General features: G+C 32.4%; 1 protein-coding gene across 1 annotated transcript; it reads left to right on the top strand.

Moving 5' to 3' along the window:
• Positions 1-16964: 16964 nt before the first annotated feature.
• LOC11446916 (disease resistance protein RPV1) lies at positions 16965-17450 on the top strand. The gene has a single exon (XM_024772851.1). The coding sequence runs from the start codon at positions 16965-16967 to the stop codon at positions 17448-17450; it is 486 nt and encodes a 161-aa protein (XP_024628619.1).
• The last annotated feature ends 4110 nt before the right edge of the window (positions 17451-21560 follow it).

The following is a 21560-nucleotide window of genomic DNA, read 5'->3' as shown; positions in this document are numbered from 1 at the left end:
ACAATTGATCAATAATGGAAAGAAATCACGATTTCAGGTGGAAACAATCAATTAGAATCCCAGGTGAAGCAAGCAAATCTATGAATGATAATAGGGTGACACTCATGCTAGGAAAACCCTAGTATAAGATTTTTTTTTTTGGTCAAGTAGTTTAGTGGCTAGAGCTCACACAATTAAATTGTGGAGAAGTGAAGTGTTCTGGGTTCGAACCTCGACCCTGCATATAATATGCAATATCCCTATCAACCAGGTTAACCTCATGGGGATAAGGTTCTCTTGTTTTTGGTTCCTATAAATATACAAACTTGTTATTTCAATCCCCTAAAATTGTACTTAGACTTTTAATCCCCAAATGTTTTCCATCACTACGTTTAAGTTAATTCATGTGTATCAGTCAAAATTTCAAATATTTTATGTTGTTATGTTTAGAATATTATAAGAGTCTCTCCCGAAAATAATTAGAATTTTTTAACAAAGCATGAATTAAATATGAATTTTTATGTTTTTGGCGCTTAAAAATTTATATTTAATTCTTGTTTTGGTAAAACTTTCTATTCTTTTTGGGAGAGATTCTATAATATTCTAAACGGTCATTAAAAAATATAAAGGATATAAGTGGCCTAACATAAAGGTAGAGACTAAAACTGTGGACGGAAAATTTTTTAGGGACTAAAAATCAAAGATTTTTTTTTAGTTACTATTATAGAGATTGAAAGTTTCAAAAAACAAGTTAAGTAAACATCTAAATTGATAAAACATGGCTCGGTCTAGTGTGGGAGACCTTAATAGGTCTCCTACCGTGAGCAAGTGAATGTAAAAAATTCTAACCATTAGATTGTGAAGCTATATGTCCAACTATAATAAACGACAAGAACCGTTCCTATGGCCATATATGTTTTATAGTCCATTTTCTATTCCCTTCTCAGCGAGATTCGATGGAGAAAATTAGTGGGTTCGTTGCTTTTTTCAGCATAAGGTTTGGTTTTGGGTCTTGTTGAATCTCTGATGGGGTTGTCAATTCTGTGTTTCTCAATTTCAAACTAGTCTCATTTCACTCTCTGTATTTGAGTTTGTTTCAACTTCCCTGTGTTTTAAAACCAAATTCAAAAATATAATAATAATGACAATAATAAATGGGTAAAACTGAGTGCAACAAAGTCTGTAGGATAAGGAGGGAGATTATATCCATAGCCAATCAAACTAGCAAAAATAAACAAGGAAGAAGATGCGAGAGAGGAGTAAGAGTATAGATTGATACGGTGTGGTTAGGTGTACCATGGACCAGCAACTTTTTCACTCACTCACGGTAGGAGACCTATTAAGGTCTCCCACCCTAGAAGGCGCCAGAAAACATTCAGTGTGTAGTTATCGTAGAGATTGAAAGTGTCAAAAAAAACAAGTTGAGTTTAGTTAACCTGTTCTTTTCTTCTAGTTTGTGTTAATTTTAGACTTAGATTTAGTTTGTGGTAACTAAATATATATTATTGAGATAACTAAATATACATCTAAATGTAAAGAAAAAGCATGTTAGCTGATAAAAGGAAAGATCAGAAAAGACCTTGAATATTCATATAAAAATTAAGTGTTTACTCTCTACGTTGATAGTATTAGATGAAAATGTAAATTAAAAAGCAAGTTTTCATTTAAAAATAATAATTAAAAAAATTAAGCTCAATGTAATTAACTCCCTAAGTGATTTTATATACTTGGATTGATATAGGTATGTATTTGTAATATTCACTCAATGATGAGATTTGATCTCCTATGAGCTTTAAATCACTATAATTTATCAAGGATCAATGCGAAATTGGAGTATTCTAAGGGTTGAAGAAGAGAAGAAAATGGATGATAGGGTTTTAACATATTAATTTGTCGTGAAGAAATGAAAAAAAGAATTGGAAAAAATCTGATGAAAAAACAAAGATCGAAGAATAGAGGAAATGAAATGAGCTACAACATTGTTCATGCGACGCAATGTAAAACACTACATTTCAATTAAAACTTCTCCCACATAAAAGAACGAGTATTATAGAAAGTGTTCAAAATATAGTGTTGCTAACACTTCTCTTTAAATTTGGCTCGCACATGCAAGCCAATACTTTATGGGTGTATGTGTGTATGACACTACTAAGATATGGAACCAAAAAATTTATATTTTTTTTCCTTTATGTGTTAGCTCGCACATGCGAGGAATATCATAATTGATTTTTGTCTATTTTGGTTGTTTTTAACTTTCTTTTAAAGAAGTTTTAATTTAACCTACTAATTTTTAAACTAATCCTCTAGGATTAAAACACTATAAACACAGTCAAATCCGTATATACATGTTCAAAAACATATCCTCGCAATGTATAAACACGGCGAGTAAACTTGCTCGCTATGGCGAGCTGCGAAATGCAACTCGCGAGGCGACCACTCCTGCTCGCGAGGCGAGCGATGATCTTCATCACTCGCTATGGCGAGGTTCATCACTCGGGAGGCGAGCGATGAATAACAGTACGGTCAGGTTACACTTTTTCTCAAAAATTCACCCAATTCCATGGTTCTAACCTTAAAACTGATTCTAAACATCAATATATGAATTATCTAAAGTCTGCTCATCATTCCTACATCAATTCACCCTAATTTCATCATTTAATCATCAATTCTCTCCTTAACCCTAATTCCCAATTCTCCAAATTTATTCATAATCTTTATTAAACAGAATCAGAATTTTATAAACTAAAATCATTGCAAGTTAGCCTCACCCTTACCTTAGATTGATGAATAATGCTTAACAAAAATCTGAATTCTCCCCACTTGGCTCTTCTCTTGGCTTTTCTCCCAAAAACTGCTTCCACGTGAAAATGTTTTCTGACTGACAGTTACCAACTTTCCCCTATTCTTAACTTCCCTCAATTATAACACTTAACTCCTTCTTAATTCCTTTAATTAAAATATAACCCCCAAAACTTCAATAATTACTAATTCCCACTTATTCTATTAAATAGTAAAATAACTCATTTAATAAAATATAACACACCACATAATCAACATAATTATATAAAATCATATATATATATAAAAGACCTTAAATCGACTAATAATAATTAAATAAAATTGGGGCGTTACAACTCTCCCCAACTTAAGAATTTTCGTCCTCGAAAATATACCTCAGATCCGACGATCCCCAACTGCTGTCTGAGTACCAGCTAAAGCAAACACCTTGCCACCTGTCCTAACCTTCTTAGGTTGTGTACACTGTGAACTGAGATGTCCTTCTTCGTCACAATTGAAGCAAACAATATCACCACGCTTGCATTCAGCTATCGCATGCCCCTTCTTTCCACATCGGAAGCACTTCTTCTCCTCACCATTGCAGACATTACTCTTGTGGCCCCTCTCGCCACACTTGTAGCAAACAATCTCAGCATGAACATCTCTTCTCTTAGGTCTCCTCTCATCATTCAATCTTTGCTCTCCTTTGACAACAGGAGCACTGTAGGGCTTCGGCCGATCTTGTTGACCCTTGTTCCTCCGCTCATTCCTAACCTTATAGTGAGCTTTCGTATCCTCCTCGTAAATCCTACAGCTGCTCACCAATTCAGAAAAATTTCTTATCTTTTGGTACCCAATGGCCCGCTTAATATCAGCACGCAGACCATTTTCAAACTTAATACACTTTGAGAACTCAGCAGTCTCAGCGGTATAATGCGGATAAAAGTTAGCAAGCTCTACAAACTTTGCAGCATATGCAGTTACAGACATGTCTCCCTGCTTCAACTCCAGGAATTCAATTTCTTTCTTACCTCGGACATCTTCCGGAAAGTACCTGCTCAGAAATTCCCTCCTAAACACAGTCCAGGTCACAACTTCTCCACCATTCTCAAGATTAGGAAGCTCACCTACCCACCAGTCATCTGCCTCTTCAGCCAACATGTGCGTCCCGAACCGCACCTTTTGCACCTCGCTGCATTGCATGACTCGGAAGATTCTTTCAACTTCCTTGAGCCACTTCTGAGCTCCATCAGGGTCATATCTACCTTTGAAAGTTGGTGGATGATTTCTCAGAAAAGTTTCTAACATCCTAACCTCGGCATTTGCACCAGCACCAACATTTGGTTGTTGCCCTACAGCTTGAGCTACAGCCTCAAGTGCAGCAGCAATAGCAGCATCATTTCTTCCAGCCATCTCAAACTCTACACCACAAACAAAAATCAGAACAACAAAAGACATATTAAAGTCGACACACTACACTACGTGGCTCAACACGACTCTACTACTTGGCCGGACGGACCAACCTGCTCTGATACCAATTGTAACACCCCGTTTTCCAAAAATCAATTAATTAATAATTCATGCATCAGAGTAATTCCCAAACGGGCATGTCACACTACATTTTCAAAATTTCTTAAATAGAATATAAAATCTATTTAATAAACGTCCTTCAAGTCATTATTAAATTTGCAGCGGAAAATTTGCCTCAAAACAACGATAGCAATAGTTTAAATCTCCATAATTAAATCTTTGGCATAAAGCCTTATCAACATAAATTCAACAACCATAGGGCTACGTCAGCAATATTCAAATTTGATACATAGGAATGAAAAACAATAAGAAAATCCCATCCCGTACGTATCAGAGCCCTAGACACTTTGAGCCACCACTTCTAATAAACTTCAATACCTGCAAGTTACCCATACGAAGGGCAACAATTCCAAGCAGAAGGGGTGAGATTCACAAACAATAATAATAGATATATAAATCATCAACTTAATTAAATAACGTAATAAGCAACATATAAGTCAACAATAATATTCATACTTCTTCGACTTTAATAACTCTTACTAAATCAACCAACAACGACAACATCATCCACTACATCAACGACAACGAACGACAGGGTACTATTTTCAATTCAATGAATGACTAAGCATTCCGAGGCATAAGCCCCCAACAATTTGAATGATGAACATTCCAGGGCATGAGCCCTCAACAGATTGAATGATTAACATTCCAGGGCATGAGCCCTCAACAGATTGAATGACAAGGCATTCCAGGGCATAAGCCCTCAACGGTTGAATGACGAGCATTCCAGGGCATGAGCCCTCAACAGATTGAATGATTAACATTCCAGGGCATGAGCCCTCAACAGATTGAATGACAAGGCATTCCAGGGCATAAGCCCTCAACGGTTGAATGACGAGCATTCCAGGGCATGAGCCCTCAACAGATTGAATGACAAGGCATTCCAGGGCATGAGCCCTCAACAGTTTCCTAATCATGAAAGGACTCCACTTGTGTATATCAGCATACAACTCAACTACGACAACGACAACAACTGTGCATAATAACTTATGACTTACTCCCCAACTTGGTCAACATCAACAATCTATGACTCCGTTACTTAGAACGACAACTTGCAACCTTACAACCTGAACCAACATCTTGTATAATCCAATTGAATGCATGTATGCATACACCAACAATCAGCAGCAAATCATATTCAATCAACAGCAACATATAATAACAAGCAGTGAGACAACAATAATAATAATCATCATATACAACAAGTAGGACTCATATCAACATCTTTCATATTATATAACTATCCCCTCATTGTTCATCAACCTAAGTCGATGTCATTAAACATTATAAACATCCTCTCTGAATCTCCGTATAATCAAGAATAACTTCTCCCCTACCTCATGGGTCTACTCATATCATCACGTGCGACAAATGATCGCAGAATCCTAAACAAGGCTTCTGAAATGGGACAACTCGCGAGGCGAGAGGCTCTACTCGCCATGGCGAGTTAGGGTAAACTACTCACCATTCCATTCTGACACCATTCCAAGTTCAATCTCATTCTAAAACTTTGCCTAATCATTAAGGTATATGTTCAGGCCCTCATAAACACCCAAGGTTAAACTCACAGCTCAAAAACACGAAATCTTGCAAGCTCTCTGCCCACACTCGCCACGGCGAGTAAACTTGCTCGCTATGGCGAGCTGCGAAATGCAACTCGCGAGGCGACCACTCCTGCTCGCGAGGCGAGCGATGATCTTCATCACTCGCTATGGCGAGGTTCATCACTCGGGAGGCGAGCGATGAATAACAGTACGGTCAGGTTACACTTTTTCTCAAAAATTCACCCAATTCCATGGTTCTAACCTTAAAACTGATTCTAAACATCAATATATGAATTATCTAAAGTCTGCTCATCATTCCTACATCAATTCACCCTAATTTCATCATTTAATCATCAATTCTCTCCTTAACCCTAATTCCCAATTCTCCAAATTTATTCATAATCTTTATTAAACAGAATCAGAATTTTATAAACTAAAATCATTGCAAGTTAGCCTCACCCTTACCTTAGATTGATGAATAATGCTTAACAAAAATCTGAATTCTCCCCACTTGGCTCTTCTCTTGGCTTTTCTCCCAAAAACTGCTTCCACGTGAAAATGTTTTCTGACTGACAGTTACCAACTTTCCCCTATTCTTAACTTCCCTCAATTATAACACTTAACTCCTTCTTAATTCCTTTAATTAAAATATAACCCCCAAAACTTCAATAATTACTAATTCCCACTTATTCTATTAAATAGTAAAATAACTCATTTAATAAAATATAACACACCACATAATCAACATAATTATATAAAATCATATATATATATAAAAGACCTTAAATCGACTAATAATAATTAAATAAAATTGGGGCGTTACAGGTTCGTTGCTTTTTTCAGCATAAGGTTTGGTTTTGGGTCTTGTTGAATCTCTGATGGGGTTGTCAATTCTGTGTTTCTCAATTTCAAACTAGTCTCATTTCACTCTCTGTATTTGAGTTTGTTTCAACTTCCCTGTGTTTTAAAACCAAATTCAAAAATATAATAATAATGACAATAATAAATGGGTAAAACTGAGTGCAACAAAGTCTGTAGGATAAGGAGGGAGATTATATCCATAGCCAATCAAACTAGCAAAAATAAACAAGGAAGAAGATGCGAGAGAGGAGTAAGAGTATAGATTGATACGGTGTGGTTAGGTGTACCATGGACCAGCAACTTTTTCACTCACTCACGGTAGGAGACCTATTAAGGTCTCCCACCCTAGAAGGCGCCAGAAAACATTCAGTGTGTAGTTATCGTAGAGATTGAAAGTGTCAAAAAAAACAAGTTGAGTTTAGTTAACCTGTTCTTTTCTTCTAGTTTGTGTTAATTTTAGACTTAGATTTAGTTTGTGGTAACTAAATATATATTATTGAGATAACTAAATATACATCTAAATGTAAAGAAAAAGCATGTTAGCTGATAAAAGGAAAGATCAGAAAAGACCTTGAATATTCATATAAAAATTAAGTGTTTACTCTCTACGTTGATAGTATTAGATGAAAATGTAAATTAAAAAGCAAGTTTTCATTTAAAAATAATAATTAAAAAAATTAAGCTCAATGTAATTAACTCCCTAAGTGATTTTATATACTTGGATTGATATAGGTATGTATTTGTAATATTCACTCAATGATGAGATTTGATCTCCTATGAGCTTTAAATCACTATAATTTATCAAGGATCAATGCGAAATTGGAGTATTCTAAGGGTTGAAGAAGAGAAGAAAATGGATGATAGGGTTTTAACATATTAATTTGTCGTGAAGAAATGAAAAAAAGAATTGGAAAAAATCTGATGAAAAAACAAAGATCGAAGAATAGAGGAAATGAAATGAGCTACAACATTGTTCATGCGACGCAATGTAAAACACTACATTTCAATTAAAACTTCTCCCACATAAAAGAACGAGTATTATAGAAAGTGTTCAAAATATAGTGTTGCTAACACTTCTCTTTAAATTTGGCTCGCACATGCAAGCCAATACTTTATGGGTGTATGTGTGTATGACACTACTAAGATATGGAACCAAAAAATTTATATTTTTTTTCCTTTATGTGTTAGCTCGCACATGCGAGGAATATCATAATTGATTTTTGTCTATTTTGGTTGTTTTTAACTTTCTTTTAAAGAAGTTTTAATTTAACCTACTAATTTTTAAACTAATCCTCTAGGATTAAAACACTATAAACACAGTCAAATCCGTATATACATGTTCAAAAACATATCCTCGCAATGTATAAAAAAAAACTCACATAATTACCAATGATTAAGTGAAAATCGAGGTGTTACACGATATTTAACTAAGTTAACTCAACTAGACAATGTTGAGGAGGTGCAAATGTAAGAGGATGATTGTTATAGACATACCTATAAATGGTCTTTATAATAGAAATTGTGTATTGTGTTAATTTATTGCTCAAAATGTTTAATATTAATTTTTTTTTATTAAATTCTTACCATTATTGAAATGAAAATAATGCTTAACATGTGCCCTAAGGGCAGAAGTTAACATGACCCATTATTATTTGTTTAAATCTTTTTCTTGGTAGATTTGGATTTTTTTTTTGCTAAGCTAGGAGAATGAACATGCATTGGGGAAGCAACGACATCCAAACTAGATTTAGATTTTTATTTCTATTCATGCTAAAAATGTGGTTAATAATATACAATTTAACGATTAATAAAGTAGTCAAATTAGTTTTTTTTTTTGAAGGAAAAGTAGTCAAATTAGTTAATTACGCCACTCAATTTTTGTGTGATAAAAGTTCTCCTCTATATTTAAAAAATAAAAGTAAAAAAGTATTGCACACCGTAAATACTTTATACGGTTAACAATGTAGATGTACTGTATTTGTGTCAATTATGTGTGTTCAACCATCATTTTTAAACTTGGTAACTGGATTCTTCAAAAGAGCCCCAAAAAAGCAAATTGAGATTGAACTCATCCCTTCAGTTTCCATGTAAATAGAAATAATAACAAGTATACATATAATTCTTATTCCATATTTTTTTATCACAAGTTCCACTAATAAAATGAGACATAACCAATCCCTAGTTACAAGGAAGAAAAGTCACGATGAAAAATGATTTGGATTCGATTACCTCAAACATTGAATATTAATTTCAAGCATATATAGTTTAGCTGACCTGTCTTGAAGGGACCTAACCTAACCCACTTGCATTTAAACAACTCAAATATCATGTATGATAATTGTATTTACGATGCCATATATATTCTCAGTTATATATGAATGATTTTGGAACTATGAAACACGAACACTCCTCGAATTATGTATGTTTAGGTGTCGGATACGCATCAGCGTCTGACACTGATACGATACCGACATATATGATTACACTGAATATCCGTGTTGTGTTCGGTGTCCCTCTCAATATCATGCTTCTTAGCTTTTGAGGGACTATAGACATACTTGACTTCCATACACACTTTTTTCTTTTTTAATAAGAGAATTGGATCTTTGAACAAAGAAAATGTTCAGCAACTAAAATCCGTGGTCCTTTAAGAGCATTGCTTTTTTGTAAGGGTTGCTAAGACATTGCACTAATGAGTTGATGATAGATCACACCATGCTATATGCATGCCACTTTCTTTTTGACCTATATGTCAAAATTAGTCATGATACTCAAAGCATAAATAACATGAGGCTATATTTTAGTGATGTGAAATAGGGTCCTACTCTCATATTTGCATGTTCTGATTCTTTCGAAATATCATTATACTTTGAATGATTTCAATCATTTTAATTACTTTTATAAAAGTTAGGAAGTGTTTCTGTCGGCTCTAGATATATCTATACTCCTTTGGTGATATTTTTAGCAAAATTTGTTACATTTTATATCTTGATATCTCCTTCCCTATAAATATAGAACTTTGCATGGCTAAAACAAGAGTATTAAAAAAGTTGATAATATCATTAAACTTGTTAACAATTAATATTGTGCTTAAATTTACTCTTTATGAGAGAGGATGAGTTTATTTTTCCTATATCAGTTTTTATTGTTTACTTTGTTTTCAACAAAACAAGACAAAGTAATTAAGGGTATACTGTAAATAATTAATATAGATGAAAATTTGAAAGAGGTGTCATAAAAGAGACAATTTTGTTGAAGAGAGTCTTATATTTAGGATGGGATTTAGGATGGGAGTAGTACAATATAAACAAAGTATTATTTATTGTTTTCTTATTAATGTTTTATTTTTATTTCCTATAATCAATTCAAAAGAGAAACTAATAGTTTACTAAAGCACACAATAATTTTTTTTTTATGAAACTTATAATATTAATTGAATTTATTAATTCATGTGTTCAAACCTTATAACGAATTAAAATATGGAACAAAATTGACAAAATAAAATATGGAACAAATGGAATACTTTTTAGAGCCATGATTTTATGTAAAAAGTAAATTAACTACATACATTTTCACTAAAAATTTGAGATGAAAGTAGAGTGTGTGTGGAAGCCGCTTTCCCCACTAAAACCAAAGCCTAAAAAATTGGTGGATATTACTTTATAGGAGATCAATCACCTATGAATTTTGAGCACTTTAGGCATTGAGCATAACCAAAGTGCAACCAACAATATAAAAAATAGAAGCATTATCTAGACCTCACAATATTCTTATTTACTTTCTAAAGATTTGATTCGACATGCAAAATGAATTATTTTAACCTTTAAATAAGACCTTTGTTGCTTAATAATATACATATTCACCACCATCCACATATATCATAATTAACTAATTAAGTTACTTTTTAACGTTGATTCTGTTAGTATGTTATGTTAATGTGCCAATTACCAAACGACATAATCTTAGTTATTATATACAAGCTTCATCTGCAATTTTGTACTTCGTATGGTGTAATCCAATAAATCACGTAAATTCTTTTGGGATAATGTAAGAAATGTTTAATCATATAGGTAGGTCATGCTATTTTATTGTAAAATCAATAACATTTGCCAGTTGTTAACAAATCAATTAAGGTATCAATCTTTTCATGTGGATAAAATTACAATTTAATTAGGTGATTTGTTAGACTCAAATCATATCCTCACAAGGATTATGCATGCTATAGCACGTTATGTACCAATCAATTTTCTCTCTAGACAATACGTTTATTGTGCACTGCAATGTGTCTTAGTTTTTGTTACTTGCTTTACTAATAAAAAAAATGCTAAATCACATCGGAGATCTTTTAAGTTTGAGGTTTGTAACATATTGATCGTTTAAGTTATTTTGGTCACACATAAATTCTTTGAGTTTGAGGTTTGTAGCATGTTGGTCCTTTAAGTTATTTTGGTCACACATAAGTCCTTTTAAGTTTGTAAACCTTTTCAATTTAGTCATTCCGTTAACCAAACATTACAAAAATGATCATGTGGCATAATGACTAAATTGAAAATGTTTACAATCTTAAAAGCTTATGTGTGACCAAAATAACTTAAAGAGTCACTCTATTACAAACCTTAAACTTAAAGGACTTACGTGTGACCAAAGTAACTTAAAGAACCAATATGTTACAAACCTCAAACTTAAAGGACCCCTAGTGTAATGTACCTTAAAAAAAAATACAGTATGTTAGGAGAATCTAAGTTTCAATTTTAACCGAAAGAATCATTTATTAGACTTTAACTTTCGATAAGATTCCATATTATTATGGGTCATGTTAACTTGTGCCCTTAGGGCACAAGTTAAAGAGCTAAAAAAGGAAATAATAAATAAATTTTATATTGGAAATGTAAATTATTAAACTTTTACAACATTAAATACACAAGTTTATTAAGGGCACATGTTAACATTTTCCAATTATTATAACCTCTTTTCAAGAAGAATAGGGGTTTAAGACTAGAAAAAATTACAATTTTTTTAGTCCATTCTTTAATTTGTGCTGGTTGATTACTCCGCCACTCGCTCCTAATATTGTAAACTTAATATATCCCCAAGTTTTAGCTCCACCGCCAAAAATCTTGAAATTGATAGGCGTTGGAGGCCATGGTCGGGGTTTGAACCCTAACTTTATGCGAGTTTCAATAATTATTTGTCATTTCGTTTATCTACTCAAAAAATTTTGAATTCAATGTGTATAAAAAAAAACTCAATATATACAATAGGTTATCATGTACATGAGAAATAAGTCATAAAACAGTCTCAATCCAAGAACGAATTTAGTGTGTAGTGGCAATTGGGTCAATTGACCCCACTTGCTTATTATATTTTTAACAAATGCTTAGATATTTATGCATTGTGACTCCATTTATATGGTATTATTATCTTCATTTGATCCATTCATAACACTACATCAGACTATAAAACTAAGAAGAATGATAAAAAGTTTCCTATAATATTGTAATTATTAGATTGATAAAAATAATAACTTGTATTTTTTATGATATGACTTTGACCCTATTTATTAAATTTTACTGAATTGATCCATCACAATTATTCACTTTTGATGTAGTTTATGTCTAAAACATTTTATGGACTAACACTTCCCTATCTACATTAACTATTACCACGAAGTTTCCTGCACATTTCTTGTTACCAGCAGCATATTGCAGTGCGTATGGGAATATGCATGTGAACTTCTTTGATATAACAAGGCAACGTATATAGCACATTATATTTTTGATATATATATATGCAGAGGATCTTTTTTGATGATCAAGTGTGATAGGATCTTTGAAATCTTGAAAAAATTCAAATAAGAAATAGTCAATGGACAAGTTTAGGGTATTTAGAGTTTATTCCATCATAACACCGACTACATGTTGGACTGAAATTCCTAACCAATATTGAAAATTCGAGTCAAAAAACCTAAATTAAATTAAAAAATTGAGCAAAAGTATAGAAAGAGAAAGTTAATTTGGGGGGACATGCATGGCAAGATATGACCATTGAAGTTGAAATGTAAAGGGAAGTTGGCCAAATCACTGTAAGAATCTTCAATCGTATTTGAAGTTACAAGATATAGTTCGATATAAAGATTTGGTCTTTATTGATGCAACAAGCCAAATATGTCACCTCACCTTTAATGGATTGGTCAATTTTCGTATATATATATATATTTGTTGAGGTTAATATTTCTTTTGATCATTGTAATATTTCCCAAATCCAATTTTAATCTTTATTAAAGAAAGAAATATGATATATATAAACAACTCAAAGGAGTTATCCCACATCAACACCGTATATTCTCCTCCAAATGAGGTTATTTCTCATCTCATAAACCGATTTTGTGAAGTTGTGTTAGATCCAACCACAATTTTGAAGATGTCATCAGAGCCTCTTTAGGATCCATCGGGCTACTTGTTATCAGGTTTTCGCTATCAAACCACCTACCATTTATATCCACAAACCATTTATATCAACCCTCCAAATGTTAGAGTCTCACGATGACCTGAATAACTGTTTACATGTGGGGCTATTTTCATCTCACAAGCCGATCTTATGGAGGTGAGTTAGGACCAACCGCAATTTCTAAGATGATTTCAGAGTCTCTCTAAGATCCGTTGGACCATCTGATATCAGGTTTTCACTATCAGGCCACCAACCATTTGCATCCACACACTAAGCCCAATTGTACTAGGAGTGAGGGGATGTGTGAAAGAATCCCGATGTTCCTTTTGAGGGATGTGCTGGTCCATTTGGTGTTGTTGTGTGTCAGTTTGCGAGTTGGGCTGGACTATGTGAGGAGATATTAGGAAGGGCTTGTCGTTTGGTGTGTTTGGCGTGGTGTAACCTAAAAGTTGTAAGATGTAGAAGAGGGAGTATGCAACTTTGAGAAGGGAAATTCAGTTTCATCAAATAACACATGGCGACAAATGATAATTTTGTTTGAGGATATATCATAGCATTTGTAAACACAATGGATTGATGGATATTTGAAGAAGACACATGAGAAGAAGAAATGATAACGCAAGCAACCAAAGACACATAAGTGAGATATGATGGGTGTTTTTGATATAGGATTTTGAGAAGTGGGTGATAATGAAGATTTTGACTTTCCTTAAAAAAAATGAAGATTTTGACTTGGTAAAATATCTAAGAGATATGTGGCCATGCTTCTAAAACATGATGCCAAAATTACAGTGGTAGTGAAGCATGAATTAATAGTATTCGAATGATATTATTAACAGAAGGCATATTTCTTTCGACTTTACCATTTTATGGCAATGTACGAGGACATGATAAGAGAAAATCAAATTATTTTGCTCCATAAAGATTTTGAAGCTTACCATATACATATTCTCCACCATTGTCACATTGAATATTTTTGACTTCCGGTTGATATTGAGTTTTGATATACAATCTTAATTTTTAAATTGTTGAATAGGCTTGAGATTTGTTTGAAATTGAAAATGTCTATAAAAAAAATTGAGCAATCACCCAAAAAAGAACATAATATTTGTTACTCAAAGAGCTAATATGAGGAGAAGTCCACACATCATTATGTAAAATGTCAAATGCAATATTTGTAGAATTATGAGAACTGATAAATAAAAATTTAACATGTTTACCATGAAAGCAAGAATGACAAAATAATGAATTCAGTTGTGGAATTTTATTACACTCGATCAATTCATTTCAACTAAGGGAGTCCATAACAAGTGCTCCTGAATGACCTAAACGATCATGTCAAATAAAAGAAGACAATGCTGCAAAGGAAACCGAAGACACAACTTTACTAATGGCGGAGCTCGTCTCAACTCTTACATCTCATTCAAGGCTTACTCGTATCGACTAAAACTTTGTTATATGTAGTGAATTTACAAACAAAAATCAGTTTCTTTTTTCTTTTTATTTTTTTTTAATATCAATTTAGGGGCATGGAGTTAGGTTAGCACTACCAAAACCATGAATAGGGAGTATCTTTTCTAAAAAAATAAGTTGTAAGCATCATTGTTTGAAGACACTTTTTTTTTATTTTTTTTTATTTTTAATATCAAAACCAAAATATTGTGCTACCCTTATCAATCGATGACTTTATTGCTATTACTCTCATTTTTTATGTTTGATTACAACCATCATCAGTAAGTAATCAAACACAAGAGTAATAACATCAAAGTTATTCATTGTTTGAAACATATTAAGAAAGTATCTTTTAGTCAAATTATTGTGAAAAACCATATCAAGACCAAATTGAAGGGTTAGGCGAAAACCATGCGCGTCAGCCACATTTGGTTTGACTAAAATCTTTCAAGCTGCAACAACTAAAAATGACAATAATTCTTAAAAATTATTATCCGGACCAGACGTCAACATTATTTTGTACTAATCCAGAGGAAAGGGAAACTAATTAAAAAGAAAAACCCTAGTCTTACATCCCATAAATTTTTTAAATATATGTATAAAAAAACATATATAAATATATTGAAACCAAGTTGCTTGGACTCCAGTGGCAATGAGCTCATTTCAAGGATGTATCTGGGGAATATCGGATTCGATTTCAGAAGAAACAATATTTGACCCGTGCACATGCCTCTACGCACAAATCGAATTAGTCGCCTATCATTGGTGGGTCGAAAACCGATGCGAAAGGAAAAAAGAAATATATTGATTCATGATAGATAGTAACATTGCGTCTGACTTCCAAATTGAGAAATTTCAACTCTAACTTCCCATGTGACTTGTTAGCAATAAAAGGCAATTTATATTGAAGTACACAATGGTCCCTCTATGTGTCAGCAAAGGCTTCTAATATATATTAGAATGCATAATTTTAATAAACCATTCCTAATGCAATTTCTCGATGCTTTCATCATTGGTTAAAACTATAATGAAGACCTAAAATGTAACTAGTCACCCTAAGAATCTTAGGAATATACAATGTTGAAAGATTAAAATATACGAAACTAAGACTTTTGGGTGTGAAGCTTTCATTCTCCTAGTCTTAGGTTGACTGGTTTTTTTTTCTTCCAATGTCATTGAATTTATTTAGAATTGTTCAACACAAGAAAACCAGTGGCGAAATTGAAACATGAAAGGTATCTAAATAACGTGCACAATTATATAGAACAAATGAAGTGACATCAAGGGACCTTAACAAGAATTAAATATAAATATGTCCCATCTGAAGTTTGAACAAAATTTAATCTACCAACTTGCTGTTTCCCCTTATGCACGCTAGTTTCATTCTGGGTAGACAACATTTGATATATAGTCAAATATGTCTATAGTGAACTATATGCATGCATCACAAAGATGCAACTATCCATTAAGAAAGAACAAAAGAAGAAAGAGAAATTATGGACATCAACCTAACTCTGAAAAATACAAATAAAATAGAAAGCTAAAAATTAAATTAAAATGCAACTAATGTTATAGGTTTTCTAACATTTGAGCGGATATTTTATACCTGCAAATTTCTATGCTTATTTTTGTTTCTTTACCTGCAAATCACCTCCCCAATATTTGCACTAGAACGATTATGTAAATATAAATATTTTTTTCTCTTTGAACTTTGCCATCTTTTAAAAAAAAAAAAAAAAAGCGGTAAGCAACATATGAATTTGGAAAAGGACCAAATCTTGGTATATTATTAGTTCAATATATCAATTGGTGTATACGTTTCACTTGTACCGTTTCTCTAATGAGGGAAGACAAAAATACAATGTGAAAGGCAATGATAGTCTCTCTTTAAAACATAGATAGAGAGATATTTGAAGCAATGATAGTCCCGAATCTGAGTACTCTTTGTACTTCTATCATGTGACCTCTTTCGTTGTTTATTTTTGAAACACTTGTCGCTTTTTGCTTTGTTCTTTATTTTACACACGCACATGCACGCACACGCATACTATCTGCCATTAAAAAAAACACTTTGAGATGAATAGGAGTGCCTTTATTTGTAACTTGATTTCTCTTCTTTTGGTTTGGTGGCGTTGTTGTTTCGGTGTCTTTGTGTAATTTTTAACTTTGTAACTTTTCAATCTTTTTTGTTTTGTTTTGAAAAGGCTTGTAACTTTTAAATATTAACACTCATCTTCTAAGTTAATAGCGGAAGATCTTGGTATTGACACTCCCAAAGTAATATCATCTATGGTTATGTAAAGACTCAAACACATGAAAGCTTTCATTGTACTAGACGACATTCATACTTTAAAACTTCTAGAAAATTTGATTGGAGTAGGGCATGATTGCCTTGGAGCTGGTAGCAGAGAAATTGTGACAACCAGAGATAAGCATGTGTTGATAGGCAGAGGGATTGACGAAATTCTTCAAGTTAAGGAAATGAACTTTCAAAACTCCATCAGGTTGTTCAGTTTGAATGCTTTCAACAAAATCGTTCCGAATGAGGGGTATGAGGAGATATCAAATAATGTAGTTTCTTATGCAAAAGGCGACTCTTTGGCTTTGAAAGTTATGGGTTCATTTCTTCGTACAAAAAGTAAAATAGAATGGGATAATGCTATAAATAAACTGAAGAAAATTTCCAATACTGAAATTCAAAAGGTGTTGGGCTTAAGCTATGATGAATTAGATGATATAGAGAAAAATATATTTTTAGACATTGCAAAAAATTTCAAAGGTTGTCGAATCAGCATCTGAGTAACAAAAATATTAAATGCATGTGGTTTCTTTGCAGATATTAGGATAAGAAACCTTTTAGACAAGACTCTTGTAACAATTACTTCATACAATTACATACAGATGCATGACTTGATACAAGAAATGGGTAGGCAAGTTGGTCATGAAGAATCTATCAAAAACCATGGACAATGCAATAGATTGTGGAATGCTCGCAAAATTTGTGATGTGTTGACAAACAATAATGTAAGAATGATATATACGTTGACTTGCATTCCAAAAAACATGTATTTATATTTATATAAAACTGCAACTTACCAAAAAGTACTAACATTGATTCTAATTTTCATTTATGAGGGGACTAGTGCACTTGAAAGCATATGCTTAGATATGGATCAAATTACCTGCATAAATTTGAGCTTTAAAGCATTCACGAAGATGCCAAACCTAAGATTACTTGCTTTTGAAGGCCACAATCGAGATGTTAAGGGAATGAATTTTGCGCATCTTCCAAGGGGGCTTCATGTTTTGCCTAACAACTTGAGAAGTTTTGGATGGAGTGCATATCCATTAAATTCTCTACCATCAAATTTTTCTCCATGGAATCTTGTTGAACTTCGCCTTCCATATAGCAACATGGAAAAACTTTGGAACATAGTATATGTATGATGTATTTGTTATGTTTTTATTTATCTTTTGATAAGAGAAAAGCTAATTCTATTTCAATAAATATTGAATATTTCTTAGATTAGGAAAAAAAAACACATACTTACTTGTTCTTCCATTATATATTGTTACAGAATTTGCCTAGTTTAGAGAGAATTGACCTTGGTGAGTCTGAACGCTTAATAGAGTGTCCGAATTTTTCCAATGCCCCAAATCTAAAGGATATAATACCTCGAAATTGTAAAAACATGTCTCATGTTGACCCATCTATTTTCAATCTCCTAAGGCTTAAAGGGTTACAATTATTTTAGTTGTACCGTTTCTCTAATGAGGGAAGACAAAAATACAATGTGAAAGGCAATGATAGTTCCGAATCTCAATACTCTTTGTACTACTATCATGTGACCTCTTTTGTTGCTTGTTTTTAAACTCTTGTCGCTTTTTGCTTTGTTCTTTATTTTACACACGCACGCGCACGTGCGCACACACTATTTGCCATTAAAAAAACACTATGATGTATAGGAGTGCCTTTATTTGTAACTTGATTTTAGTTTCTTCTTTTGGTTTGGTGGTATTGTTGTTTTAGTGTCTTTTTCTGTATTTTTAACTTTGTAACTTTTCAATCATTTTTTGTTTGTTTTTGTTTTCATAAGGCTTGTAACTTTTCAATCTTAACACTCATCGTGATTTGATTCTTTCATTTTAATATATTATCATTTTGGTTTGTTGAAAAAAAAAATAAATTCTTGAGCTAAAGCTTTAATTATTATCAATTATTTATCAAATGTGCGAATGATACACACATCCATGATCATGAGTTTAGCTTTCCTCTATTTACTCTTTTTTGATGCATACGTGTGTGACATGTGGCAAAACAATTCCAAAGGTTGGGATTGAAAAGTTACAAATAAGAAAAGAAAAATAAAAAGAACAAAAAGGTAAGTTTTTTGCAACAATTCCATTTCCCTCTCATCAGTGCATCTCCATCTTCTTCTTGATGGCACCAGCGCCTGCGCCGCCACTTCTTAATATGTCCTTTTGCGATGAGTAGATCGTTGAAACTGTGGGCGTCGCAGTTGGTTGAGGATTCAAAAAGTAATTGGATTTAAAAGTAGACCCGAATCTGAAATTGAAGTTGAGAGAATTGGAATTAGGGTGATTGGAAGATGATTTTGATGGAGGAGCCATTTGACCAGATTCACCTTTAGGTTTGAGATTGAAATCGAAATCAAAAGGCCATAGAAATAATTCATGTTGGTTAGGGATTTCGCTACGGAATTGAAAGGGGAATGAAAAAGGTGGAGGAGAAAGGGACCAAGTTTGTGAGAGTGGAGAGAGCATGTCGTAAGGCCTTTTAATCTCATCCATTAGATTTAATTATGTCTCACATCGCATATGAATGCATCGAAAATGAGCAAATAAGAAAAACCTAAATGGGTTCGACTACCGTATCTAGTTCTAAATAACAATTATTTGAAAAAGTAAAAAAAAAAAAAAAGAATTATTAGGTAAAAAAACTTTAATTATCTTTTTTTTTTTTGTCATAAAAACTTTAATTATCTAATAAGGAAAACATTAAATTAAACAGTAAATAAAATGAAATATTATGTGAACATGTTACATGCAGCAAATAAGACACAACACTAGTTAGAGAAATTCAGGTGATAAGACAAAAGGTGAAAGTGCAGGGTGCAAAGTTTAGTTTATCGGGGTTTATATAGAAACAAAGTAAGGTAGGTGGTGCAATTTTTTATATTGTGAGAGTTAAACAATCTAGGCTCGATGTGGCTCCGCCCTTGAACTCATGAACCTGTGATTCAAAATATTGCTACCTGCACATATTCATTTTGGTAGAACCTAGCTTCAAATATTTTTGGAGAAGTAACTTTCTTTAAATGCTAAGATGGTTTCCTTTGATGGTCATATCCGACTTGAAAGATTAGTCTTTACAGTTAAACGTAAATGATACACAATTCACTCCAAAAATATAATTCTTATTCTTTTTATGTTATATGACCAAATAGCGATATGGTGAAAATTATACAAATATTGTTGTTGTCTTTTGATCCAATCCATATATGTGGAAACTTTTATTTACATCTCTTAACAAGTAAATATCTCCTTATTTAATTTTGAATGATTGCAAGTTTTCATAAGTTAACTTCTTAATAATCCTTATGACTATAAAAAATAAAAATGTTAATTTTTTTTTATATATACATATTTTATTTTATTTTATTTCATACTTAAAAACTACTAAAAATGCACAACAATACTCATTCATTTAGAACTGTTTTATTTTTCATATTATTTTTCTTTTTACTATATTTTTCACATTTAGACTCTGTTTGATGAAATGTAAGTGATAGATAATAACATGTTCAAAAAAAAAAAAGTGATAGATAATAAGTTAACTCACATCGGATAAGCTTATAGCAGATATCGCATAAATAAGTTGATAGCAAATAAGCTAACAATTGAATTTATAATATTTGTTAAAATAAACGGTTGAACTAAAGGATAAATATGAAATAATATAAAAATATATTTTTAATTATATTTAATGTTTCAATTGAGATAATAAGAGTAAAGACAGTTATTTAAAGTAATTTAATTTTAAAACCCGCAGTGGAACGTGTAATTTACAACTTGTGAGAAAATTGGTCTTGCTAAAGAGAGTCTTAATTTAAAGACGCACAAATTGATTTTTTTTTTAATGAAGGACGCACAAATTGATTTATATGTCCAAAGTGTTTTTTTTTTGTTAAACTGTCGTTGGTCCAACGGCAGTTAGTTGTCATTTAATTTTTCAGCGGCGGTTAAGTTTCATTTGACACTTTTAAAAACGGTTAAACCAATTTAAAAAGTGATTGAACGATTTAAAAAGTTTCTAACGACACCAAAGCTGAACAACACCGCTGGAGTATGTTTTTGAGAAATTTGAGAAGTGAGAAGAACAAACATTATATATATGATCATTGATCCACAAAGAGCAAGGAAAATTTATCATGTACCCTTACACTTATACCTTCACCCCTACAAACCACCAGACTTTCAATATTAACACTTTTGTTATATGACTTCGCCCTAATAAAAAAATCCAGTTTGTAAAAGTTTTCCGAAAAACTTGAGTTAAATTTTCCGATAGGTAAACCAATCCAAAATTCCAGATTCTACATCTCTTTATTTTCTTCTTTATATTTTCAAACTCATACTCTTTCACATGCTATTGCTAATTGACACTAGACGTTCTTTAGAATAGTTTAAAAACCTACAACTTAGAATCATGGTTCCTTTCTGAATGCAATCACTTGATCTAAATAGGGGATCATTGTCTCAAGTGCCAATTAGCCTACATATCATCTTATTTGTTGAGGAATCCATAAATCAATGAAGTGCCAATTAGCCCTATCATAGATCCACTCAACTAAGCACCGAATTTTGCAGGACGACGACAATTCCGTA

Source organism: Medicago truncatula, chromosome 8 (genome assembly GCF_003473485.1).
Source record: "Medicago truncatula cultivar Jemalong A17 chromosome 8, MtrunA17r5.0-ANR, whole genome shotgun sequence".
Classification (NCBI taxonomy): domain Eukaryota; kingdom Viridiplantae; phylum Streptophyta; class Magnoliopsida; order Fabales; family Fabaceae; genus Medicago; species Medicago truncatula.
This window is presented reverse-complemented; position numbering and strand designations above follow the sequence as displayed.

Bases quoted from the DNA above. Each gene is read 5' to 3' on its own strand.
- LOC11446916 (XM_024772851.1), top strand. From the start codon at position 16,965: ATGAAAGCTTTCATTGTACTAGACGACATTCATACTTTAAAACTTCTA.